The 26,897-nt window shown below is 54.1% G+C and overlaps 1 protein-coding gene across 3 annotated transcripts in view; it reads left to right on the forward strand.

The window, feature by feature from the left end:
* Nucleotides 1-426: 426 nt before the first annotated feature.
* Nucleotides 427-26,897, forward strand: part of ANXA6 (annexin A6) — a 50,222-nt gene continuing 23,751 nt past the window's right edge. For 2 of the 3 annotated variants that reach the window (XM_084884043.1, XM_084884045.1), the window contains exons 1-11: nucleotides 427-531; nucleotides 11,982-12,025; nucleotides 17,868-17,958; nucleotides 19,310-19,404; nucleotides 19,951-20,064; nucleotides 20,808-20,898; nucleotides 21,793-21,872; nucleotides 23,457-23,513; nucleotides 24,357-24,450; nucleotides 24,868-24,963; nucleotides 26,071-26,129. In XM_084884043.1, the coding sequence (XP_084740169.1) occupies nucleotides 12,008-12,025; nucleotides 17,868-17,958; nucleotides 19,310-19,404; nucleotides 19,951-20,064; nucleotides 20,808-20,898; nucleotides 21,793-21,872; nucleotides 23,457-23,513; nucleotides 24,357-24,450; nucleotides 24,868-24,963; nucleotides 26,071-26,129 (795 nt within the window). In that variant the 5' untranslated portion in view covers nucleotides 427-531; nucleotides 11,982-12,007. Of the gene's footprint in view, nucleotides 532-1,988; nucleotides 2,060-11,981; nucleotides 12,026-17,867; nucleotides 17,959-19,309; nucleotides 19,405-19,950; nucleotides 20,065-20,807; nucleotides 20,899-21,792; nucleotides 21,873-23,456; nucleotides 23,514-24,356; nucleotides 24,451-24,867; nucleotides 24,964-26,070; nucleotides 26,130-26,897 lie in introns of those variants that run through there. The other variant, XM_084884044.1, reaches the window with a different exon arrangement.

Consider the following 26,897-nt stretch of genomic DNA (forward strand, 5'->3'; position numbering starts at 1 on the left):
GAAGTCTTCGCAAATCCCCGGGGGATCCGTTCTGCCCTGCTCTCTCTGTATGGCCAAAGAGTTCATGCTTTCAGGAAATGCGTGCTGCTGTCCCCGCAGCCCTGGATCATAACCGCTGGTCTTTTTGTCTCCCTTTCCCTCTGGGCCATGCACTGCCCAGAACCGAGCCCGACGGAGCAGCTCTCTGGACTCCCCAGGCTCAGGTTCCTCTCCTGACTCCACAACCCGCTGACTGTGTGACTCTGGCCAAAGCCCGGGGCTTCCCTGGACCCTTGTCTCCTGGAGAGCAGGTAAGGAACGTCAGCGATCTGGTGGGCTATCGGGGACTGGGACCTAGGCAAAGGCCGGGGGTGGGAGGGGAGGCGGGGAGGCGGGGAGGCGGGGCGAGCCGGATTGGCCCCCGCGCGCCACGTGTCCCTCCCCGGCCCACGGCTCTGCGCCCGGTCCGCCCCCGCTGCGGCTGCTGCTCCGCTAACGGGCTTCCACCCAGCGAGCTCCGCGTCCGCCCGCCCGTCCCTCCTCCCGTCTGCGGTGAGTGCGGGGAGGCCGAGAGGGCCTGGCTCCAGGGGACCCCCCGGCCAGGGGCTGCGAAGGTGCGGGGGGCGATTAGTAAACGCTCGATCACTCCGGACCCCCGCCTCCCGCCCGGGCGTGGGGAGGGGGCGCCCGGGAGCCGGGAGGGCTGCCGGGAGCCGGGGCCCAAGGGCGCGGTCACCCGGAGGGTCGCAGGCTGGGTGCGTCTCCGGGAGAGGGGAGGGCGGGGAGCAGACCTGGCGCTGCCGGCGGGGGAGAGGGGCGGAGGGCGCCCTGGCCCGGGGGCGACCGGCTCTGCCTGCGGAGGGTGTGGTCCAGGGGCCCCGCACCTGGCTGAGGCCCGGCGCTGACGGCCCTGCTCTGGGCTCGGGAGGGCTGGGGAGGAAGGGAGGGAGGGAGGGCTGGAGGGAGGAAGGGAGGCCCTGGAGGCACTCGGAAAGGGGGATCCAAGGACCCGACCCGCAAGGACGGGCGTGGCTGAGGGCGCAGGCGGGGTCGCGCAGAGCCAGACTTGCAGCCTTAGGTGGAGGCTGGAATAGGCAACTGGGGGGAGGGCTGTCTGGGTGCGGACCCTGCTCGCCCCTAAAGGAGGCTTCCAGCAAAGGCCCCACCCTTCTTCCTGCTCTCCCCAAGCCCAGTGTAGGCCTTCCCCAAACTTGGGGGTTTCAGGTCACCCCTGGAACGGGAATGAAGTTCTTGAATCGAAGCCCAGCTCTACCAGCAACTTGCAGGGTAACCTTGAATGGGTAGTTTTCCCTCTCTGCCTCAGTTTCCATCTCCAAGGACAAGCGGATAGAGCCAGGCCCTCTCTGGAAACTGGCTGTGAAAAGGTTTGGGAAGCCTGGCCCGCTCCCCCCTCCTCCCAGCCCTGGAGGGGCAGGGGCAGGGGGTCCTTTGGGAGGATGGAGGCAGCCTTTGCTTCCTCCCTCCCCCTCCTTTTCTCTAAATCCTGGTGGGTCTCCCAGGACTATTCCAAATTTGGGCATATGGCTCCAGGGTTTGTGAAAGGAAGGCCTCTGGTTTCCCTCACTTCCCCTTCTTCCCCGCCCAGAGCACACCTTGAATCGCTGGTCCCACGGACCCCGAGGGGATATCCTGACCTCTTAGTCCCTCCCCTTCGGGGTGAACGACCTGCCCTGCTTCAGCTCCCACGGACCCTGCCCTTCTGCCCATCACGCCCTGCACCATGCAGAGGGCAATGGCCTGGGGTCAGGGGAAAGCTGGGATATTGATCCAGGTGCTGGGGGGGGAGGGGTCCTTGAGCAAGCCCCTTCCCTCTCTGGGCCTTAGCCCCCGCTGGTAGCAAAGTCTGCTGAATCTGCTTTCTCTTCCAGAGCTGGCACTGGTTTTCTAGGATTCAAGGCCCTAAGACTTAGAATTCTGGGAGTTGGGTGGGGCTGGGCGGGGAGGCTGAGGCCTCCGTTCCCCCTCTGCAGCTGTGGCAGTCACTCACCCATCTCCCTTTGCCTTCCACCCCTGTTCCCAAGGCGGCTGCTGGGATACAGAAAATAGTTGTGGTTTCTGGGTAAGGGCTGCAGCTGTTGCTGGGGCAGAATGTGTTTGCATGAGTTTTCCAGGCTGCCCCTGGGAAGCCGGGGACCTGAGCTCTCGGGGCTGATTCCAGGGAGGGCTGGGGGAGCTCTGCAGTGATGGGTCGCTGCCAGGGTCTGGAGCCTCTGCACTGCAGCACTGGAGGGAGCCCTGGTTACACCCCCCCCCCCCCCCCCCCCCCCCGCTGTCCTTAGCTCCTTCCTCTTTAGAGGGATGGGAGATGGGCCCAGGGTACCCAGCTGGTAAAGGGGGTGGGGGCTGCATGGGTCTTCTTGTATCATTCTAGGATTTTCTCGGGAGGCCCAGGGGTGCAGCCAATTTCACACCCCACCCAGCCTCTCCACGATACTTCCGGGGTGGAGACAAAGCACAGGATGTGGTCTTTACCCAGATTTCTGAGTATGCACGTCTCTTTCCCCCAACACAACCCCCCCCCCCCATCCCCATAGAGGAGCGGAAGTCTGTGCCTGTAGTGTGGATGCCTTCATGCTTATACACTTCTTGGCTGGGAATCAGCCACTTTCCATTTCCTCCCCCACCGAGACTGGCTCAGGGGGAGTGACTGTCCTTGGGTTTTCTGAGCCTCAGACACCTCCCCGCCCCCCCGCAGAAGGAGGATGTGTTTGCCCTCTTGGGATTGCAGAATTGCAGATGTGAAAGTGTCTTGTAGGTTGCAGAGTGCCGTGCACAGAGAAGCAAGTGCTACCGGTGCAGTCTCAGAGGAGCGTGGTGCTCTCAATGGCAGTGACCCGAGCCTCAAGTTCCCCATCTGCAAAGCGGGTGTCCCGGGCCCTCTAAGTAAGACTAAAATAGCAGCTTCTCTGAGGTATGGCACCCTTCCAACTTGGCAGGCCCTGGCCCAGCCCTGGATAGGGAGACGCTGTTAGCATGCCCATTTTGCAGATGTGGAAACGGAGCCTTTAAAAGTGTAGGGGAGAAATAATAGTCTCACATAATGTGTCCTATGTGCCAGGACCTCTTCTAAGCACTAACCATGTTTTCTTCTTTTTTAACTTTTTATTTTATTTTATTTTATTGTTAATCCTCACCCGAGGATGTTTTCCATTGATTTTTAGAGAGAGTGGAAGGAAGGGGGAGGGACAGAGAGAAACATCAGTGTGAGAGAGACACATCGATTGGTTTTCTCCTGCCCATGCCCCAACCATGGCCAGGAAACCTACAACCAAGGTATAGGCCCTTGACACCGAATCGAACCAGGACCCTTCAGTCTGAGGGCTGGTGCTCTATCCACTGAGCCAAACCGGCTAGGGCTTCTTTTTTTTTTTAACTTCTTGTTGTTGACACTTTTTAAAAATTTTTTTCATTCTCACCGTCACTCCTCTGTGGTAGGCACTGTTTTTCTCTCTCCTCCTACTTAGGAGGTTAAGTGCTTGCTCAAGGTTCCTGCCTAGCTGGTTCAGCTTCGGGCACAGGCCCTGGAGCCATAGCCTCTGTACTGGGAGACACTGCACCTTGAAAGTGACAGGCTGGGATTCAAACCGGGTCAGTCCAGTTCCAGCTGGGGGCAGCCAGTGATCTCCTGCGGCCTTGTGCAGCCCTGGGATCAATGATTGTGGGTCAGGAGAGGGAAAAACACTGCTCTCTAAGAAACCCGAGTGCTTGAGCTGGGGGGGGGCGTGCCCGAGCTCTGGGCCAGGAATGCCATTTACCCGAGGCTCCCGGAGGCCTGGGGCGCTTCCTGCGGGCTGGGGGAGGAGCCATCAGGAAAGGGGAAAGGGAAGACACGCTAGAGGCCAGAGACCTCTAAGTGGGGTGCACACACCCCGGCAGGCACGAAAGATGACTTTCTTTCATCCGAAAGGTACGGGTAGAAACCTTTTGGTTTACTATAGACGTTTGATCTCATGCTTAAAAAGCATGCTTTTGTTCATCATGATGAATGCACAGTTACTTTCTTTTGTCTCTGGCGGTGTATGGGATCCAAAAAAAGGGAAAAAAAGGCAGGTTACTGCACTAAATTGCCAGCTTGGTGGCAGGGGGAGACTCGTCCGTTTCATTTTTTATTCCACCCCCAGTTCCTCTCAGTGGACACCCAAGAGGCGCTCAGTAAATGCTTTTGGGAAAATGAGCCCCTGCTTAAGTGCGCATTCTCTTTCTGAGTTGGGCAAGTTACTTCACCACTCGGTGTATTTCCTCTCTTAGCTATCTAACTAGGAATAGAAGCACCAGGCCGGATGGTTCCTTTTATTCTGTTGAGGGGGAGCAGAGTTTGCCACCCCCAAATATGCCCGTTTTGGGGGAATAGTGATAATTTTCAGCTGTGTGTTTTGTTTTGTTTTAAAAACAAAAGACTCAAGAAGAGCTTTTTACCCTCCCCCTTACTTGCCTAAAATAATTTAGATAGAAAAATCTGCCCCAGAAAGGGAGGTCACTCCAGCATATCCACCTTAGCATAATAATGACTAGATATGGCTAACAAAGTCTGGTTGTGAGACTCCCCTAAGGGTCGAGTTATTGCTGGGTGGCCCAGATGTTTGCTCCTGCGAATTGCCTGCCTCCTCTTTGAAGTCCCAGCCACTACTCCTTTCTCTTTAAAAGTAGTTCATAAGCCTCAACTGGCCATTTACCCTTGAGTCCCATAATCTTAGTGAACTCCTATATGTACATACATGACAAATTTGGTTATTTTCTCTTGTTCAGTTGTCTCACGTTGATTCCATTATTAAACCAGACAGAAGAACCTAGAAGGTCTAGTAAAAGGGAAATTATTTTTCCTCCCCTACATTGTGATTTTTTAAAAGTATTTTTAATAGATTTTTTTTTAGAGAGAGAAGGGAGAGGGAGAGAGAAACATCGGTGTGAGAGCAAAAGATCAATCGGCTGCTCCTGCACTCCCCCTGCCAGGGATGGAGCCTGCGGTCCAGCATGTGCCCTGACTGGGAATCAAACAGCAAGAACCAGCAGCCTTTTGGTGTACGGGACGATGCCCAGTGAACTGAGCCACACCGGCTAGGGCTACACTGTGATTTTTCAAGGGGGTCAATAAAGACAGCATTAAAGCTACTCAGTGCATTTTATCCAACAATCCTTATGAGCCACGCACGATGGTACATGGCAAAGACACATATACAGTATTTTCAAGAAAGAGTAGAATCATGGCTCACCCAGCTATAAAAACGACCATGTGCTAAAGATTTTATTGTACTCATTGATTAATGACCCAACCAGCTCCAGAGAGAATCAGTAGACATCTTTATATTGAAAGGAATGTGCAAATGGAGGCAAACTTTTTTCCATCAGAGGAGGAGAGAAATAATTAGACCTTCACCAGGTAGGACAGGATGAGCATGTCATAAGAATTACTTTGCATTACCGTCAGTCAGTTATCTACAACTTCCTGCACTATAAAACAGCTCAAAAGCAAAGACTGAAACCAGACACCCTAGAAAACTTGAAGTACAGATTCCCCCCCATAATACCTTGGAGGCAAGCTGCCTCCATCTAATAGGAGAATCCTAAATCCACAGTGGTTGCCCCAAGCCACTGAGTGCAGGTGGTTTCAGAATGCTGTTTGGGGGGGGGGGGGGAGGGGGGTCCCCAAAGGCGGGAGAAATCTCTCCTGGCTTCCTGGAAGAGTTGGCAGAATCATTTAGGAAAGTTTAAAAAAATTACCAAAGCCCAGACCTCACCTCAGAACTGTTGAATCAGAGTCTCTGGGGGTTGGTTTGGTTAGTTTGAACCCGCCCCCCATCCCCCAGTGGGATTAATGAAGCCAGAATTTAAAAGCACTGTGTTAGTGCTAGAAAGCTGGGTCGGAAATGCTGGTAGGCAGAGATTCTGGGTTGGAGGGTGCAGGGGAGGGTGTGGTGTGGATGGAGGGAGGAGAGGACAGTTAAATCAGGAAGGATGTCAAAGGCCTTGAATGCTGAGTTGCAGGGTGTGTGTGTGTGTGTGTGGCGGGGGAGTGCTGTATTGAGGGCAGTGACACAGCTCAAGTGTAAGTCTCTTGGGGATTCCTGGGGCACAGATACCACCTTCCAGGTCCTTCTTTCCTTCCTTCCTTCCTTCCTTCCTTCCTTCCTTCCTTCCTTCCTTCTTTTTAAAAAATTTTCACCCAAGGATTTTTCCCCATTGATGTTTTTAGAGATAGGGAGTGAGGGAGGGGGCAGAGAGAAAGAGAGAGAGAGAGAGAGAGAGAGAGAGAGAGAGAGAGAGAGAGACATCAGTGTGAGAGAAGCACATTGATTGGTTGCATTCTGCATGTGGGATCAAACCTGCAACCCAGATAGGCGTGCCCTTGATCAGAAATAGAACCCCAGCCGAGGCCGGTTTGGCTCAGTGGATAGAGCGTCGGCTTGCGGACTGAAAGGTCCCGAGTTCGATTCCGGTCAAAGGCATGTACCTTGGTTGCGGGCACATCCCCAGTAGGGGGTGTGCAAGAGGCAGCTGATCAATGATTCTCTCACATCGATATTTCTAGCTCTCTATTCCTCTCTCTTCCTCTCTGTAAAAAATCAATAAAATATATATATATATTAAAAAAAAAGAAGAAGAAGAAATATTGATAGAACCCCAAACCCTTCAGTTTGCCTGCTGATGCTCTACCCACTGAGGACACCATCCTGGGCCAGGTTATTTCCTGATTTTCCTCAAATTGTTCACCCCAGACACCTGGTTTCACCCCCTTACATGCAACATGTCCTCCTTCCCTAAAAGTGCACTTGGCTCCTCCAAAGTCCACAAGCCACCTTTTAAAAATAAATTTTATTTTGTTAATTTTAGAGAGGGAGAGGGGAGAGAGAAACATTGGTTTACTGCATGTACCAGGGATCGAACCCTTAACCTGCATTTGTGCCCTGACCGGGAATGGAACCACAATCCTTTGGTACGCAGCTCCAACCCATTGTGCTACGCAGGCCAGGGCCACCTTTGGAGGACAGAAATGTTTTTGTTATGCTGGTGTTTTAGTATCACCTGGCCTCTCCCCCTTTTCTCCTCCTCCCTCTGCTTCACTTCATTGAGTCTATAAATATATTTTTATTGTTTTCAGAGAGGAAGGGAAAAAGGGAGAGAGAAATAGAAACATCAATGATGAGAGAGAATCATTGATTGGCTACCTCCTGCACACCCCTTACTGAGGATCAAGCCTGCAACCCAGGCATGTGTCCTTGACTGGAATCAAACCCAGGATCCTTTAGTCTGCAGTTCACCACTCTATCCACTGAGCCACACTGGCTGGGGCGAGTCCAAACTCCTGACTGTGAACTTCTGTATATATCTTTCACTGTCTGTGTGTATAACAAACATCCCAATGGACCATCAAAACTGGAGTCACTGCTCTAAGAGGAAGCCACCAATGATTAAACATTGCCTCTGTGTCTGCCCATGCTGAGCATTTGACCTGCCTTACTTCATTGGATTTTGCAAAAACTTCATGGAATTGTCATTTCAGAAATGAAGAAACCAAGTCAGAGAAATGACATAACTCACCCACGGTCATGAACCAGGAATTTGCCGTGTCAGGATTTGAACTTGGGTCATGACGGCAAAACCTGCATTCTTTCTTAGGCTGCCACGCTGCCTCCCTTGTATTTGTTTAGGCTCGTCCCTATAAAAGCCGCCATTTATTCTGTGTTTGCTGTGTGCCCGGCACCGTGCTAACAGCTACACAGTCATTGTTTCCTTTATTTCTCCGTACGTGGAGATAACGTTTACCAGGGTAAAGGCCTTTTGCAGATGTGGACATGGAGATTCAGTTTAGGTAACTTACTGAAATCACAGACTGGGTGCAGGAGCAGAGCTGTGACTCACAGTCACGTCTGATCCCGAAGCCCATGCCTTTTGCGTGACTTGGACGTGACCTTCCCCTGTCCAGCTGTCAGGCTCCCCCGCTCTGGGACAGTGAGCCACGGGTCCTGCCGGCTCTGGTATGTTCTCGACCCCAGAGCATTCTTCCTAGAGTCAGGCCTGAGCTCCCAGAGAGGGAGGGGGAAACAGGGCTGCTTGCAGGCTACAGGGCTAAGGCAGGGGGTGGCCACGGCAGCCACGAGGCTGCTCTGCCCTTGAATGGATTTCTGGAATGACCAGCCACAATGAGCCTTCGTGAGCAGCCAGATCAGAAGAGATCCAGGGTTTGGTGGAGGAGAGAGGAGGCTCAGGTCTAGAGTGGCCATACCTGCTAGTTTTGAGAAACGGTTTCAACCAAGAGGGTGAGACGTGCATATTAAGGTTGGGGAGGGGTGCTGGAGAGGAATCATGTGGGTCTGGGGGAGAATCCTGGTAGGATTGATACTCTGAGATTTTGCTGTGAAGATTCCTGGTTGAAATCTATAAAAGCCTCTCACATCCACCCTGGATTTTCCCAAAGAGGGAGTGATAATGTCCCCATTTTACAGATGAAGAAACTGAGGTCCAGAGAGGGAACCTGGCTTGTCTGAAGTTACAGACAGTTTGGGAACAAGAACCTGGGCGTCTCCCTGGGGCCCCTTCCTCAGGTCCCATTGCAGCCAGGGCTCAGGGCTGTGTGGGTGCTCGTTGTGGCAGGCTGGGAGGCAGAGTGTGGCTGTGGTCTTGGTCTTGGTCTTGGAATTGGCAAGCCACTTGTCTCCCTAAGGCGCCTATACCCCCGTGTAGAAAATGAGAGTTTAGAGTAGTGGATCGTTAAGGGGCCCCCTGGTTTTCTGAAACATTGGATAGAAAACATGTTGTGAGCCTGTTGGGAAGTGTGGGCTGGGTTGCTCTGGGAAGACACAGAGCCCCTCGGAAAGCCAGGGTAAAGCAGTGTAGACGGCACCTCTATGATTCGCTCCAGAGTGTCCCTGAGCCCAGGGAGGAGGGACTGCTGGAGATCGACCCCCCTGAGCTGCAATCTGAACATTTAATCCTGGAAGAAGCTTGCTTTCCACGTACACACAAGGCCAGCACTCAAAAGCAGCTCTCAGAGCTGAGAGCATTTTCCCCAAGGACTTCGAGGCCCCTCCTCCGAGCCGCTCTCCTTGGAAAGGGGCTCTTGTCCAGATGGGCCTGGGCTGCAGCCAGCGGCGGAGTTTCCATCTACAAGGCCAAACGAGAAGGCTTAGAGGCTGGAGGTGCAGGTGACAGGCCTCGTCCCGCCCTCCCGGCCTCAGCTGACTTCCCGGCCTCCTCGGAAGTCCCTGTTTCTCTGCTGGCCTCAGCGCTCTTTCCCCCACTCTTTCCCCCTGGCCCCAGGGAAACCCAGGGCTGGTTTCCATTTCCTGGTGAGAGCTGCACATATTACCAAGGGGCCCCTGGTTGTCAGAGCAACAGCAGGCTGTTTGCAAACATATCTCTGCCCTCTGCTCTTCACTTCACTTCCTACCCCATCTCATGTCTGCCTGCTGACTGCCCTTTGGGGAGCTCAATCAGGCAGTGGGGACCCGTCCTCAGAGCTTCCCGCTAGTGCAGCAAATGCCGCCGTTTACTGAGAATAGGCCTCTGGCTGACCTCATGTGCTCTGCTTCCGACCAGAGCTGTGTCTCATCTTCCAACCACCCTACAAGGCAGGAAAGGGCAAGCCACAGTTTTGCCCTTGAGGTAACCTTGAGCTTAGGGATGAGTCATATGCCCAAGGTCACATAGCTAATAAGTGACAAACTGGATTTGAATTCAGGCCTGTCTGTTTGATTCCAAAACCTGTGTTTCCCCCACTGTGTCACACTGTCCCCAGTGACCACACCACAAGACCAGGGCTGCTTTCCTTTAAGCGTTTTTGTTAGGGTTTTTTGGGGGAGAGTTGATGTGCAGAACTGGAAAGCACTGAGCTACAGCCGCCTTGGTGTCTGCCCTCTCTCCTAGCTCAGCCCCTTACTGAGTATGTCTGACAGAGTTGTGATTTTTACCTTTAAAAAGCAATCCATAGACATGCTTTAAAAAGTTCTGATTTCACCCTAACCAGTTTGGCTCAGTGGATAGAGCGTCGGCCTGTAGGCTGAAGGGTCCCAGGTTCGATTCCGGTCAAGGGCATGTACCTTGGTTGCGGGCACATTCCAGTAGGGGGTGTGCAGGAGGCAGATGATCGATGTTTCTCATTGATGTTTCTAATTGTCTATCCCTCTCCCTTCCTTTTTGTAAAAAACCAATAAAATATAGTTTTAAAAATTCTTGATTGATTCTTTCCAGAGGGTTTCTGCTTTAAAAAAAAAAAAAAAAAGTTCTAATTTCCATAAAATGGAAAGTACTGGTCCTCCTTTCTCCTCTCATTCTGAGGAGATTGCTCACTTCCATCTTTGCCTTCCTGCTAAGGGAGCTCTTCCCCTTTCCAAACCAATCACATCCCCTTTTTCATCTGTTTTTAGGTAAGAGACTTTGGGGTCTTTTTTACTTTTATTTTTCAATTATAATTGACATTCAATATGATTTTTAAAAATATATATTTTATTGACTTTTTACAGAGGGATAGAGAGTTAGAAACATCGATGAGAGAGAATCATCGATCAGCTACCTCTTGCACACCCCCTACAGCAACCAAGGTACATGCCCTTGACTGGAATCGAACCTGGGACCTTTCAGTCCACAGGCTAACGCTCTATCCACTGAGCCAAACTGGTTTCAGCTCAGTATGGTTTTGTATTTCAGGTGTACAGCATAGTGGAGAGACAGTCATCTACCTTACAAGGTGGTCCCCCATATTTCAGGTACCCACCTGGCACCGTGCATAGTTACCACATTAGTGACTTACTACCTTGGTTTCTTAGTCCTTTAGTGTAGAACCTGTGTCCTGGCATTTCCTCTAGTGAGTTCGTGTGTCCTGTTTGTTCAATCACCCCTCAACCCCATGACTTTGTGTTTCATCAAAGAAAATTTTAAAGTCTCTGCAGTGGCCTCAAGCACTGGGCCCCTGACCCCACATCCTCTAAGCGACCCTGCTGCCATACTAGCCACACCGAGCTCCCAGGAATCCACCTGGTCCATGAGACCCCCTGACCACTGTCCCTCCTGCCCAAGCTTTATCTTTTCTCCTTAGTATTTTGTTTTTTAATCCTTACCCGAGAAAATGTTTCTTGATTTTTGAGAGAGGAATAGGGAGAGAGAGAGGGAGATACCTCAATGTGAGGAAGAGACATCGATCGGTTCTCTTCCATATGAACCTTGACTGGGGATCGAGCCCATAACCTTTTGGTTTACAAGACGACACTCCAACAGACTGGGTAACCCAGCCGGGGTTTTCTCCCTGGTTTTTATCAGATTTATATTCCCCATTACAGAGTAAGCTCCAGAAAAGCAGGTTTTAAGCTCGGCACCGAGAGTGGTGCCTTGCCAGAGTAGATGCTCAGGACATGTTTCTTGACTTACACAGGGACCGTGGCCCTTCAGGTAATTTGCTCAGGGGACCAGGAGCCCCGAGTCTTCTCACGTGCAGACCGCTAAGCTGCCTGGGTTTGGGGACAGATCTTGGTGACTTGGAAAGAGGGCACACAGGGTACAGATGGCATTGACTCTGGAATCTGGACTTGACTGAATTCCGTCTTAAGCTGTGTGATCTTGGGAGAATGATTTAGCTCCCTGAGCCCACTCCCCTCGTCCTCAGTTTTCTTCTCTGTAAGAAGGGGAATTGCTGCTGCGAAGGATTGCCGTGAGGGTGAGGTGGGACCATATCTAGGAAAGTACCTGCCTGGCCTGGAGGAGTCACGTGCAGTCGGTGGCTGTGACTTCTCTCCCTCTGGGTTCCAAGTCCCTTTCCCATCCTGGTGGGAGTGCCTGGACACCGGCTACTCTATCCACTGTCCTCTGGAAAGCTCATCTGGCCCCGAGCCAGGTTTTGGGGTGTCACTGAACCCGAAGGGCTGGAGGCAGCTGGAAAAGAGCAGGAAGAACATATGCTCCCTTGGGAAGAAGGAGGGGTGAGCAAAATTGGGGGCGAGAGTGGAGGGGAGCAGCGTGCAAGGGGTCTCATGGGGTCTCTTTCTTCTCCACAGTGTATTCTGCTGCAGAACCCGAGACCATGGCCAATCCAGCACAGGTAAGGAGCCTCTCCCCTCCCGAGGCTGTGCTCTGCCTTCCCCGGGCCTGGGCTCTAGAGTCACCGGGTGTGCTGCACAGGTACCTTCAGCCTGATCGGAGCAGGAGAGGGTCCCCGACATTGCTTGTTCCTGGTCCACGTCAGGCATGTGACTCACGGCACCCACAGCAGCCTAAGCAGGAAGGATGCGTATTGGTGCACATGACTGAGAAGCCCAGGCCTTCAGGTCTGGCTGGATCCAGGGGTCCACATGCTGGTGTTAGATTCTGTCCCTGAAGTGGGATTCCTCTGGTGGCTCCATTCTTGGGCAGCTCCTTCCCTGAGTTGGCACACCAGTCACCAATAGCTCCGGGCTTTCCGTCTGCTTCCTGAGAAGCCTGGAGGAAACAACATCATTTATAACCCGTGATTCTAGGGAAAGTCCGAGGTTAGATCCTCATGGGCTGGGCCTGGGTAACTTGGATCCAGAAAGTAGGGTTGGTCCCACCTGAACTTCATGGCCCAAGAGGGGTTCCCCCAGGAAGGGAAGTAGATATTGGACAGGCAGGAGCACGGAGGGTCTTCTATGCTCTGGCGGTGGGAGTGTGCTGTCACACGCATCTGGAATTAAGGTCCCCTGGCTTAGGAGACCCCAGTGTTTCTTTCGTTCCTTTTAAATATATTTTTATTGATTTCAGAGAGGAAGGGAAAGGGAGAAAGGGTTAGAAACATCAATGATGAGAGAGAATCATTGATCGGCTACCTCCTGTATGTCCCCTACTGGGGATCGAGCCCGCAACCCAGGCGTGTGCCCTGACTGGGAATTGAACTGTGACCTCCTGGTTCGTAGGTAGGTGCTCAACCACTGAGCCACGCCAGCTGGGTGAGACCCCAGTCTTTCATGTGGTGGGACACCTTGCTGGGCAGTAGAATTTGAGGTGTGTCGGAGGTTTTACTCCTGTGTGCAGCCAGGATTGGGTTCTGCCCTTGGAAAGAACCAGGGTCGTTCTGTGCCTGGGTTTGCCCGAGAGAGATCCCTGTTTGCTGCTTTTGGAGAAAGAGACATGGGATCGAAAAGGAAGAATCAAACTAAGGGACTTTTGACTTGGCCCCGTTTGTGCCTCACTTCAGTCACAGAGCCTCTGGCCGTGGACATAATGCAGAAGCTGTGTGATCTTGGGGGGATTCTTCACCCTCTCCGGGCCTCAGTTTCCATTGTGAGGTGGTTGAGCTCAGGGAAAACTAAACTTCGTCCCTGTCTTCATGGCCCACCACCCAATGAACAAGAGCCTTCAGGATGTCCAGTCAGAGTTTTTGAAGAGCACAGTGTATCATGTGATATAGGTCAGTACAACTCTAGCTCTGGCCCCTGTGAGCTTCTGTGGAGCACACTTTGCACAAGTGAACTCTTTAACCAGGAGGAGAGGATATTCCTGGTTATGGGCAAAGAGCCAAGGCGGAACTTTTGCTGTTCCTCATTCTCCATGGGCAGTCAGCCCCAGGTACTTTCTGAGCGGCTTTTGAACTGCAAGATTCTAGGTGACTGAAGTAGACACATCAGGCCCTGGGAGGTCAGAAGGGCCAGGACCTAGGGCTCAGATCTTGGACTCCTGGTCTAGTGCTCCCAGACCATGCTGTCTGCCTGGCTGACCCATGTTGCCATGGGCCAAGGGCCAGTAGACATCCTGCAAGCAAGAGTCCTAGGGTGGCAGAATACTAGGGGTCTCTGGTCCTATGGGGTGAGTTGCAACCCCCATGCATGGTGTTGGTGCTCTGGGGGCACCTAGGTGGGGGGAATGGGGCAGCTGCCTGGAGGGGCCACCCAGAAAGAGCAGGGGGCTGAGAGGTCTAGGTAGAGGGGCTGCTGGAGCAGAAGGGAGGGAGAGGAAGCAGTGCGCTCAGGGCAGTAGCTGTAACAGGCATGCTGGGAGTGCAAAGGGTTAGGAGGGGAGGAGTTTGCAGAAGACAATACTAGAAAAGTGTGACAAAGGTCTTCCAATTGGTCTATTGCTCCCAATTATTAGCACCTTAGTTCGGCTTCTAGTGTGCCCACCTTCACCACACACATGCAAACACACACACACACACACACACACACTCACACACTCATGCACAGAAAAAACCTACTCTTTTCTCTGGCCCAGATCACTCCCAGTTACTTCTGTGATTGTGCTATTCTCCCTCTCTTTCTGTTCAGAAGAGGAGGACTTGAGGCCCAAAGACTGAGGAAATAGTGTGGTGTCATAGAAAGGTCCTGGAGGCATGGCTCTGTCGCCTCAGGTGCACAGGGGTGTCTGAGTTTGAATGGGATCATGGGTGTAGGAACCCTTTGAGGACAGGGCAAGAGGGCAGGTGCTGGAATTCCAGGCAAGAGGCCTGGGTCAGATATAATCAAGGCAGCTAGCTCTCCGGGGGAGCCCTGGCCACAGTCCTCTCTCTGGGTGGTGTCACCTCTGCTCCCCAGAGGCCTGGGCGCTCCTACTCCAGCCGCAGCCTGGATGGGGCCCAAGACCTCAGGGCCCTAGGGTTCAGGCTGCTCACCAGCTGGCATTGGGACCTGCTGAATATTTCAGGGTGGAAAGTCCCTTTGCCTCTGCTCTCCCTCCCCCCTCAATTGTGGGCCCCGGAGGCCTGGAACCTGTCTGCCAGAGAAGTAGGACAGCTGCACAGGTGGCACTTGGGGACGAAAAATTCACCAGCTTGGTGTGAGGATAGCCGATGGTGGGACACTTGAGCCTGGGTGATTTGAAGGACTGTCTCTGTGTGACCAGTGCTGATTGTGTCTCTGTGTGACCAGTGCTGAGGCGCCCTGCACCCCCTCTTCTGGCGGCTGTGATCCTGCCGGGTCCAGGGATAACTAACCTGGCTGGTGGTCCCCCAGAAGATTTTATCATCCTTGTGCAAAGACCCTTGTGGGAGAGAGACCCTGCTGCTTGCTAGGCCAATCTCTAAGGGATAGTTTTTATTTTTGTTTAAATATGTTTTTACTAGTAGCCCTGCGCACAAATCCGTGAGCCAGTAGCTCACCATTAGCTCGCTGCAGCCCTCCAGTAGCTCTCTGCCCACTGCCCCATTCTCCTGTAGTTCCCCTGGCCTCCCTGATGACCTCCATAGCTTGCTGCCTTGCCCCCTCCTGTAGCTCCCCCTCACCCCCATAGCTTGCTGCCCCGTTCCCTCCTGTTGCTCTCTGCTGCCCACTTGTAGCTCCACCCTCCTGCTGATCCGTGATCCAGTCATTATGCAATCGTTATGTAACGACCATTTGCATATTATATCTTTATTATATAGGATTGACTTCAGAGAGAGGAAGGGAGGGGGAGAGTGAGATAGAAACATCCATGAGAAAGAAACATCAACATTGACCAGCTGCCTCCAGAACGTCCCCTAATGGGGATTGTGCCCACAATCTGGGCATGTGCCCCAACTGGGAATCAAACCTGGTTCATAGGTTGATGCTCCACCATTGAGCCACACTGGCCTGGCTCTAAGAGTTCATTTTGATCAAGCCTTATGCCTGTCCTTAGAATTCCCTTCCCCCAGGATGGCATTGCCTCATCTTTTAGCTGCAGCTCCTTCCCCAAACACTACCTAAACCACTGCAGTGTGGGAGGAGGGAGAAGGTGGAGGTGGGGGCAGCGACAGGAGAGGGTTCTCAGCTCACCGGCCATTGCTGACATCTCTGCCCTTCATCCTGGGACACACTTCTATCTTCTCGCTCCCTCCTGGCAGTTTACACTCCCGTGATCTTGGCGACGTTGGACGTCTGCACTGAGCGCCGAAGCCGTGGGCTGGCTTCCCTCCGTGTGACTTGCTCTTGCCTCCAAGCCTTTGCCAGGCTGTTTGCTCTCTGAAGCCCTCGCCCTGCCCAGCCCTGTGGGGCCAGCTGTTACGTGTCCTTTAGGACACAGCTTGGATCCTACCTTCCTTCTGCTCAGAACACACTGGGTCATCACCCATTCACGCACCCATTCATCTAGGTCAGTGGTCGGCAAACTCACTAGTCAACAGAGCCACATATCAACAGCACAATGATTGAAATTTTTTTTTTTTATTGATTTTTTACAGAGAGGAAGAGAGAGGGATAGAGAGTTAGAAACATCGATGAGAGAGAATCATCGATCAGCTACCTCCTACACCCCCCCACCCCCCCCCACCGGGGATGCGCCTGCAACCAAGGTACATGCCCTTGTCCGGAATCGAACCCGGGACCTTTCAGTCCCCAAGCCAACACTCTATCCATTGAGCCAAAGCGGTCTCGGCTGAAATTTCTTTTGAGAGCCAAATTTTTTAAACTTAAACTTCTTCTAACGCCACTCCAAAATAGACTCGCCCAGGCCGTGGTATTTTGTGGAAGAGCCACACTCAAGGGGCCCAAGAGCCACATGTGGCTCGCGAGCCCGTTTGCCGACCATGGGTCTAGGAAACAAGTCTTTAGTGAGTGCTGCTGTGCCAGGCCCTGTGCTGGGTGCGGGGAGTGCGTCAGCGAGCAGGACAGACACGGAGCTTTCTAGAGGGACTGTCTCTCTTCTGGTCCCGGTATTGGGCACGCGTTCCTTCCTCGTTCCTTCTCTGTCCAGGGCTGTGATCAGGTTGCAAGGGATTCACTGATGGCGGGAAGAGGGCTGTGTTCCTTTCTGGCCACCCGCCCTGTCCGAGCTTTAAATAGCAGCCCGGTGCCCACGCGGCGCCCACGCCTGCATACCTCCGAGAAGCCAGCAGCAGCAGATGTGAACCAGAGAGCACTCAAATGCCAGGCCAGGTCCCTGGGAGACGCGGGAGGTGATCAGAGGCCTGTCTACTTCTTCCTTTAAGACATAGTTTATGTGGGCCACCCCCAAACTCCCTCCCCACTGTCCGCCACCAAGCCTTTCCTGGTTCCCTCCCCCAGGCTGGCTTCCACCTCTGCTGTTTCCCCACTTTACTTTGCATCTATCTTCGGGTATTTGCTGCAAGCTTTATGTTTGTCTCTCATCTCCATTGGGTCAGAAGCTCGTGAAAGATGGAATGGGGTCTTCTCTTTCCCTGAATCTAGAGCTTGCCATGTCGGGCCTGGCCCAGGTTGAGTGCCGTGTCCCCAGGCTGTGTGCTCAGTGCCTGGGACCCCGGCACCTTCGGCTCTCAGCTCTCTGCCGCTCCCCTGGACCTCACGCTTCTCCAGCAGTGTAGCTGACCCACCCGGACTTCTCTGTGAAGCAGCCTATTGTGCATTCAGGTTCCATGTCTGAAATCCTCTGGCTCCACGTCTCTGCCCCTTCGCCCCGAGCACCCAGCCAGCCTGTCCTCAGATGCCAGCGCGCAGCTCAGTTTACTGGTCCCAGAGGGGCGGTGCCTTGTCCTGGCATTGATCCTGGGGGTGGCTCTGGGCTCTCCGGGCCAAGACCCCCGCCCCCAGGTGCTGGCAGCTGCAGGGTTCTGGAGCCGGAGAGCAGAGGGGAGCTGGCTTCCAGGGACCCTGGCAGCAGGCTTCCCTCCTCTGGGCTCGGTGTCTTTGTTTCTGTGATAGAGATCGTCTTAGGTGCTTCTCCAAGTTGCTGAAAGCATCGCGATGGAGGCGAAAGGGCTTTGTAAATCAGAGAGTGCCATACAAATATGAGGGGCTCTTGTTACCGCTGTAGGGATCGTTTCCAGGCTTGGCTGGGCCACCCTCCCACGGGAATTGGCACCGTCCGGGGGCAGGTTGTGGTAGCAGATACCAGGAGAGTCAGCCCTCTGCCAGGCTTTCTGTGGTCAACGCTCAGTTTTAGGAGAAAGGGCTCAGCCTGGACTCGCCTGTGGCCAAGGTTGGGAATGTGGCCTGGGGTTGGGGCTGGAGCCCCGGTCAGGGTCAGGGTCAGCAGCTCACCCTCTGCTTCTCTCTCCACAGGGTGCCAAGTACCGCGGCTCCATTCATGACTTCCCAAACTTTGATCCCAGCCAGGATGCCGAGGCGCTGTACACCGCCATGAAGGGCTTCGGTGGGTGCCCGCCCCTGGGAGTGGGGTCCCGGAAAGGAAGCAGGACTCGCTGGGGCTTGTGGGCACATCCCTGAGCCCTTTTGGGGGTGTGGGTTGGGGTGAGATGGAAGATACACTCACTCACTCTTTTGTTTTCTTACTCTTTTTCATCATTTTACAATGAAATACTCCAGACCAACAAGGTCTAGACTCTAGAGCACATGTGTCAAACACAAGGCCCGCGGGCCAAATCCAGCCCGCCAGGCCTTGCAATGTGGCCCACACCGTGCTGTCATCACTGCACCCCGCTGTCAGTTTATGACATTGTCAGTTTATGACTGTTCAGTAAACCATTCGGCCCGCGATTTAGGCTGGATTTTAGATTTTGGCCCCTTCTCTGATTGAGTTAAACAGAGGCTTCGCCCACAGACCTGCCTCCCCGCTTGAGAACTGCACTCGCTTCCTCCTCTGGTTAGACCCTCCCTGGCAGGTCCTCCTGCTGATCACTCCACTCCTCTCCTCTCGGGGAGCCACTATCCTGAACTTGGTTCTCAGCATTCTCTCTTTTTGTTCTGTTGTTAATCCTCGCCTAAGGAAGTGTTTTTCATTGATTTTTAGAGAGAGTAGAAAGGGAGGTCAGCAGAGGGAGAGAGAAACATTGATGTGAGAGAGGCACATTGATCAGTTGCCTCCTGCACACACCTTGATAAAGCCTGGGGATTGAACCTGCAACCCAGGTATGGGCCCTTGACCAGGAATCGAGCCTGTGACCTTTCAGTGTGCAGGCCAACGCTCTACTTAGCAACACCAGCCAGGGCCTCAGTATTCTCTTTTCTTTGTTGAAAGAACCCTGTCCTGGGTGCTAGGACCCCTGAGGTCTTCTAAGCCAGGCTCTTTGTAAGACCTGGGGTGAGTCCTTGCCCCCCCATCCCCAGCCTCAGTTTTCTTATTTGTGTGATGGGGAGCTGAATCACGGGCCCTCGGAGCTCACATACTGTGTGTGCTACGAGCCCTCTTAGTGGGGGCTTGACGGGCCCCAGAGGTCCTCCCTGTGATGCCACCCCCTGGGAGCAGAAGGCTAATGCCCAGGACTGCAGGGCGCAGCCCTGGTGGGCTTCCTGGAGGCAGGTTGGGTTAGGTGCGGGTGTCCTCCCTTCCTCCACGCCACATGTGTCAAACACAAGGCCCGCGGGCCAAATCCAGCCCGCCAGGCCTTGCAATGTGGCCCGCACCGCGCTGTCATCACTGCACTCCGCTGTCAGTTTATGACATTGTCAGTTTATGACTGTTCAGTAAACCATTCGGCCCGCGATTTAGGCTGGATTTTAGATTTTGGCCCCTTCTCTGATTGAGTTCGACACCCCTACTCCAGGCAGTGACAAGGAGGCCATCCTGGAGCTGATCACTTCCCGGAGCAACAGGCAGAGGCAAGAGATCTCCCAGAGCTACAAGTCCCTCTATGGCAAGGTAACCATGGCGACCGGAGGGCAGGGGGTGGGGCTGGGGGGATGATCTCATCCCTGTGTATTCCTTTGGGGTCTTTCCCGCGCATTTTGCTCCGGATCAGCCTCTGTGCTGGTGCTTTTGGCCTTTTTTTTCTCTTCAGTCAGGGACCATTAGCCACAGACTGCCTCGAGCGCCTGCTGTGTGCTGGGCCCTGTGCTGGGTGTTAGGGCCACACAGATGGACGAGACCAGGGAGGGAGGCACCAACCCCTCAGTCTTGCTGGTCGTGGGAGGGAGACACAGTACATGAGTAAATGAGCCGTGGCGGGGAGCAGGCAGGGCCTGGGGACCTGACCCCTGCACCACGTGCCGCTGTGTGGCTTGGGGCAGGTGGCCTGACATCTCCACGCCTGCCTCTCTGGGTTGATGGTAGCTCACAGCTCCAAGAGTGACAATGAAATGAGCTTACTTAGCCCAGTGCCTGTCCAGAGTCCATGCTCAGTAAGTGTGATTCTTATCGGTGTAACTGCTCTTCCCCTTCCTCCCCCCCCCATCCCCCACCCACTAGGACCTCATTGCAGACCTGAAGTCGGAGCTGATGGGGAAGTTTGAAAGGCTGATTGTGGGTCTGATGAGGCCACTGGCCTACTGTGATGCCAAAGAAATTAAAGACGCCCTCGCGGTAAGAAGTGTGAGCCTGCATGTGTTGGGGCGTGGGTGTGGTGAAGGGTAAGATTCTGGCCCTGCAGCAAGTCTTTGGAGCCCTCACCCACGCATGGGTGTGCCTTGCTTCAAGAGGCAACTTGCCTGAACCCTGTCCCACGTTCTCCTCCAGGGGGACAGATGAGGGACACACGTCAGTATGGAAAGGGGCCCTTGGCCCAGACCCCCACACCAGCAGTTTCTAGCCCTGGAGAAGCAATGGGAGAGATCATTACCTTCTCCATCTCCCCGTGAGATGGTAGAACAACTCGTAGCATCTCCGTTTTACAGAAGAGAAAACTGAGACCCAGAATTTAAAGTTTTCTTTTTTTAAAAATTTTTTTTATTGATTGTTTTTCGAGAGAGAGGAAGAGAGAATGAGAGAGAGAAACATTGATTTGTTGTTCCACTTATTTATGCATTCATTAGTTGCTTCTTGTATGTGTCCAGGCCAGAGATTGAACTGGCAATCTAGGCATATTGGGACTGTGTGAGTGTGTGTGTGTGTGTGTGTGTGTGTGTGTGTGTGTGTGTGTGTGTGTCGGGGGGGGGGGGTGCTAGAATCTATGTCTTTTGGTTCTTGGAGCATTATTTACCAACCGCTGCTTACGAGCTGTATCAGGAACGCCCTAAGTGCTGAGGTTTTTTAGCTCTGGCCATTCCAGAATCCCAGCCCAAGGCCCATCCCAGCCCTTGACTCACGTGCCCCTTCTCCTCTCCCAGGGCATCGGCACCGATGAGAAGTGCCTCATTGAGATCTTGGCTTCCCGGACCAATGAGCAGATCCACCAGCTGGTGGCAGCGTACAAAGATGGTGAGATGGGTGGGAGGGGCCCTTCGGGGGTTTTAGACATGAAATGGGGGGGATTGCAACAATGGCGACCCTAAGAACCTATTTATCCATCTTCTTTCCTCCTCCCCTCATCTGACTGTCCCCCAGTCCACAGGTGTTCTGTGCTGGGCAGGGTGCCAGGGTCTCAGGATATGATGCGAGGCAAGACACATGTAGCCCCTGCCTCTGAGAGCTTATAGGCTAATGAGATGAAGAGGGATCCAGACAATAAACAGCTAAGCGCGTTGATGCTGTGGTTATGTTATGTAGAAAACAAATGAGATAAAAATGAAACTTAACTGGGGAAGACCTGCTTCAGACAGGTGGCCCTGGAAAGCCTGGAATGAGAAGGAACCAGTACAGAGAGAGTGGGAGAAGATCCTGGCAGACAGAGGGGACAGCAAGTCCCAGGCCCTGGAGCAGAAACGAGCCTGGTAGCCAGGGTGAGGCTGGAGCACAGAGGGTGGGGCACAGGACATTGTAGGCCGAGAGGAAGCCATGGTATTTTATTCTAAGTCCAGTGGAAAGCAGGAGCCCGTGATCAGACATGGCTTTAAGACATGGTCACCCTCCTGGCTGTGGATCGGAGAGGGAGTGAGAGCAGACACAGAGGGAATAGTCAGGAGGATGTAACCACTGTCCACTGAGCGATGATGGTGCCCGGAGGAGGATGGCACAGGTGGGATAGAGATGCCATCATACTAGGTCAGTACAAGGAACTGCGAAAACACACCTTGGGTCTTGCCAGGGTTATCATGGATACAGGGGTTTTGGATTTGTAACCAATATCTGATCATTTGGTGGTAGCAGGGACCCTTCTCCTGGATCCCTGGGGTGTCCTGGGGATGGGACTAGAGCTTGTGTTCTAACCTGCAGCCTACGAGCGAGACCTGGAGGCTGACATCATCGGCGACACCTCAGGCCACTTCCAGAAGATGCTCGTGGTCCTGCTCCAGGTTGGTCCACGTGGGGCCCTGAGCTCTCTGCCAGAGTGCACCGCCCTGTCTCCACAGACGGGAGAGCCTGTGAGGGGCTTCTTGGCTTCTTGGCAGCTCCTCACACACTATGGCCACTGCCTCCCCCTCTGCACATTTGTCCTTGAACTTGAGATGGTTTCCCTCTGGCTCACCGGGTGTAGAATTTGAGCGTCCAGGTGTCTGCTCTGTTACCCTGGTTTGCACAGGCAGGTGACCCACATTTCCCTTTGCAGGCACCCTCCCCTCTTCTGCCCAGGAATATCCTCTCCTGTGACCTCTTTCCTCTCTCCATACACACTCCTCCCGCCTCCCCGGGCCTCCCTCCTGCCATTGCTTCTCCAGCCTGGGCTGAGGTGGTCCTGGGGCTGCCGCACTGAATCCCCCTCATCCTGCCCTGCTGCTCCTCCTGCCCCGCTGCTCCTCCTGCCCCACAGAGGAGCCCATAAAAAAGAGACCACAGCCAAAACCGGTTTGGTTCAGTGAATAGAGCATCCGCCTGCGGACTCAAGGGTCCCAGGTTCGATTCCGGTCAAAGGCATGTACCTTGGTTGTGGGCACACCCCCAGTGGGGGGAGGGTGCAAGAGGCAGCTGATCGATGTTTCTCTCTCATCGATGTTTCCGACTCTCTTTTCCTCTCCCTTCTTCTCTGTAAAAAATCAATAAAATATATTTTTTTTTTAAAAAGAGAGAGACCATAGAAAGGCTGTGAAGTAGGGATTTCCCCCACACAGTGGGTTTTAAAAAAACCCACCTATTTAGATAGTTAGTTTGCTAACATTACGAACAGGGAGATTTTGTTAGAAAACCCCAGACGTCTGGACCCTTTTGAATAATTGAAAGTCCTGGCAGCAGCAGGCCTGCATTTTGCATGACTGCAGTGCACTGGGGAGCAGGTCTCATGGGAACCTGTCCAGCCTCGTGGCCATCTCTGTGGCCGCAGGCCCTGTGGGAACAGACACGGAGATAGCGCAAGCCCAGCTCCGAGGAGCAAGCCTTTAGGCAGCTGTCTCTATAATGAAGCCTCCTCTTTGTTTCTGTTGGCTGTCCCTGTCCATGCGAGTGTCCGTGGGCCTGTGGGGAGTGAGGAGCACCAGTGAGATCTGGTGCCTTCACAGCGTCAGAGCTGAGATCTGAGGGCCCAGGCCTCCGATCCTGTTTGGCGAATTCTTGGGAGCCCCTACCAGAATGCACACATTCGGACTTTTGTGATCTTGTTGGGAGCGTCTTGGGCCTTGCTAGGCCTTGTGGCAGGGGCCCTGCCCTCCGAGGTGTTCTCGGTACGAGGCCTCGCTTCCCCTGGGAGGGGGGCACCTGGAAGGACCTTGTTCTCAGGACTCCCCCCGACCCTGGTCCCAGCTCCAAGGATGAAGGGAAAAGCCAGCGGAGGGACTATGATTTCCCACAAAAGAGATGATGTGGTCTCGACTCATGGCTGCCATAAGTCACTTCTCTGACACTCAGAGGCCCACTGGGTTTTCCCGGTGTTCCCTATCTCCACCCCTGGCACCAGGCCTCCCCTGGCCCTGGTGTCTGAACCACGTGCTCCTTGTCTCTCTGCCCAGGGAACCAGGGAGGAGGACGATGTGGTGAGCGAGGACTTGGTGCAGCAGGATGCCCAGGTAAACAAGCCCTGAGGAGGTCCCCGAGGCACAGCGAGGGAGCCCCGAGAGAGGGGAACGGTTGGGGGCCCGGGGGAGGGTGGGAGGCGAAGTCATTTGCAAATACCAGAAATAACTGGCTCACAGGCTTCGCGTATGTAGTGCTTTGTTAAAGAGAGGATGTATGTTATCTTTCTAAGGTGCACAACGTGTAAAGTGGGTAAGGTGTATTTTGGAGCTTCCTTAACTCTTCCATTTATTCAGTTAGTTGTTAGTTAATATTTGCTGAACACCTACTATGTGCCAGGCACTCTGCCATGCATCGAGGGATCTCTAATAAACAAAATCAGACAGTACTAGGATTATGTTAACCACACGAACACCTTCTCCTTGGATATACCATCTATTCGAGGCGTGTTGAGCCCCACTATGTGCAGTAACTCTGGAGGGGCAGATAGAGAGAATGCTGAGATAGTGTCCCTGTCCTGGGGGGGTCCATGTCATAGTGGAGAGACAGGCATATAAAGAAATCATTGTAATATACAGTGGGTCAAAGTTATAAAGAAACAGGAGGATACAGCTGTAAAGAAACACGCTGGGAGAGAGGAGAGGGAGGGAGGGAAACAGAAGTCTGCCTGGGGATAGCCGGAAGTGCTTTGACAACCAACGGGATGTCTCCTTGGGCACTTGAAGCTTAACTAGGAGTTTCCCGGAAAGAAGGGGAAAGCCGTGTGGTACCTGCGGAGGTCCTGAGGCCGCCAGTTATGGTCTGTTCGGGGTTCCGCATCAATTCGGAGCGGCTTGGCCGGTGAGCCCTGCGTCCCGAGGTTTCCTCTTTCAGTGAGTCCCCCTCTCCTCCTTCAGGACCTGTACGAGGCGGGGGAACTGAAATGGGGAACAGACGAAGCCCAGTTCGTTTACATTTTGGGAAATCGCAGCAAGCAGCATCTTCGGATGGGTAAGCTCCAGAAAAGACTACGGCTACCCCCTTGGAGCTGTGCCAAGAACTCTGCTCTCTTCTCCTTTCCTACCGACGGAGCGTGGCCACCACTTCATCAGCAACCCAGACACGAGTCCCGATTTGTTAGGCAGTGGTTTGCATGGTCCTTCCCCAAAGTCGTGAAGAGGATGCTTATCCCCTCCGTCTAAGGACCCGCCTGTCTTCCCCCTGGAGCCCGAGGTGTCCCCAGGCGCTCACAGCATTCGCAGCAGGTGGCCAGCAGTGTGCACGACCTCCTTGCCACCTCCGCAGTACCAGCCCTCCCGTCCTGCCAGCACTCCGTCCTGGCCACAGCGCCTCCCCCTCTGACATCCCTGTTTGTTCTCCACGCCCCCGGGGACTCTCCTGACACCCCTGATTCTCTGCCTCCCGCAGTGTTCGATGAGTATCTGAGGAACACGGGGAAGCCCATCGAAGCCAGCATCCGAGCGGAGCTGTCCGGGGACTTTGAGAAGCTGATGCTGGCTGTGGGTACGTCCTGGTGTTGCCTCTGGGGCTGCAGTGGGGGGAGGGGGGTGGGGTGCTGGCTCAGGAGCACGGGGCTGAGGGTGGGAAGGAAAAATTCTGTGGTGTGGCGATGGAAAGGTGAGAGCCGTTGGGCAGTGAATTCCAAAGGTTTGGCCAGAGCAGCACTGCAGAGGAAGGCGGGGAGGCAGGGGTCGAGCCTCAGGCCCCGGCTCCCCCTCCAGTGTGTGGTGGGACCAGTGTGTGGTGGGATGAGAAAGAGCACTGGGCCGGCTCAGGAAGCAATGACCAGGAGAGTGGGTTTCGTGGAGCGTGAGCTGCGTGCCAGGCTCCGTGCTGAGGGTTTCATCTTTAAAAAGGAGCCCGGAGCGGGCACTGCCGTTGTCTCCATTTCACGGAGGAGAAAGCTGAGTTGCACAGAGGCCGTGTCCCTGGCCGAGGAGCCATTTTGTAATGAACGTTCGGTGTGTGGGATGCCAGGAGCCGACTGGTCAATGTGGAGTCAGGATTCAAACCTGGGGCTTCTCCCAAATCTGCTGTTGACTTAAAGCAAGTCTCTTATCCTTGCTGGGCCTCAGTTTCTTCATCTGACGAATGGGGGCAGGGGACCGACTGCCTGACCCAGAGGCCCTGGCGATCCAGGCATGTCTGAGCCTGGGCTGTGTGTCTCTTAGGAGAGGAATACAGCCCAGGCCTCCTCTCCCCACCCTGTGCTGTCCCCTGGCCGCCCCATTCCCCGTGGTCAGGTTCTGGCCGCTCTGCCCTCAGGACCAGTGGCCCAGCAGCCAGTGCCTTTCAGTGCAGCCGAATCTGAAGACACCCCTTTCCCTGCTCCGCCCAGATGCCACCCCCCACCCGGCCCAGTGCCCTGGGAAACCCAAAGGGAACTGGAAAGTGGGTCTCTGTAACGCATGAGCCACATGACAAGAGACCGTTTCCCGAGTTCTTTGCCCCCTGGGGCGGCGGTACAAGCGGGCAGGTCCGGGATGCTCTGGGGCTGCAGGTTCTCAGGAGCCAGGTTCTTCCTGGGTTCGGACGTGGCGGCCCCCTGAGCCGTGGAAACGGGCAGGGCACCCCGTCCTCCTCCTGAAACCACCCCGTCTCTCTCCTCAGTGAAGTGTATCCGGAGCACCCCGGAGTACTTTGCCGAGAGGCTCTTCAAAGCCATGAAGGTGCGTGACGGGTTCGACGTGAACGAGGTTCGGGGAGGAGTCCTCTTTTGGGACTCGTGGGCACGTCCCTGTGGTCCACCAGCCCCAGGGAGCCTTCGGGGATTGGCCGCCGGTCAGAGTGAGAGCAGTGTGTCCCAGGGGAGCTCCAGAGCTTGAGATGCTACCTGGTCACACACTTTTCCGCCCAGAATCTGCCCTGCCCTCCGACTGAGCAGAGGGCATGGTGACAGCCTGCACCCAGTCCATCCAGCCAGATGGACTTTAAAAAAAAATCAATCAGAATGTGTATATAGTGACCCGGGTAAGCAGAAAGCACGTTTGCATTGTTCGCTAAGAGTCACGATGCTCACTCACGACCCAGCTGCTTACTCTGGGCGTCGGACAACACTGCTTCCCAGTATTTTACACCCAGGACACACAACCAATGACATGCCCATAGCACGCAGGGAAGTGAACGCAGGCGTGTGTTGCCAGAGCCAGAGGCCCCAGGCCCCTGTGTGGCCATCCCACAGGGGTGGGCACCTACTCGGTGTCTCCCGGTGCCAGGGTGGGGCCCTGGAGAGGTGTGGCCTGTGTGCCCACATTCGAATGCTCATCTCAGTATTGTCCGTGTCAGGAGAAAAAGAGGAATAACCATGCTGAAACCGGTTTGGCTCAGTGGATAGTGTCGGCATGCGGACTCAAGGGTCCCAGGTTGGATTCCGGTCAAGAGCATGTACCTTGGTTGCAGGCACATCCCCAGGAGGCAGCTGATTGATGTTTCTCTCT

This window comes from Pipistrellus hanaki (genome assembly GCF_964339955.1).
Source record: "Pipistrellus hanaki genome assembly, chromosome: 5".
Taxonomy (NCBI): domain Eukaryota; kingdom Metazoa; phylum Chordata; class Mammalia; order Chiroptera; family Vespertilionidae; genus Pipistrellus; species Pipistrellus hanaki.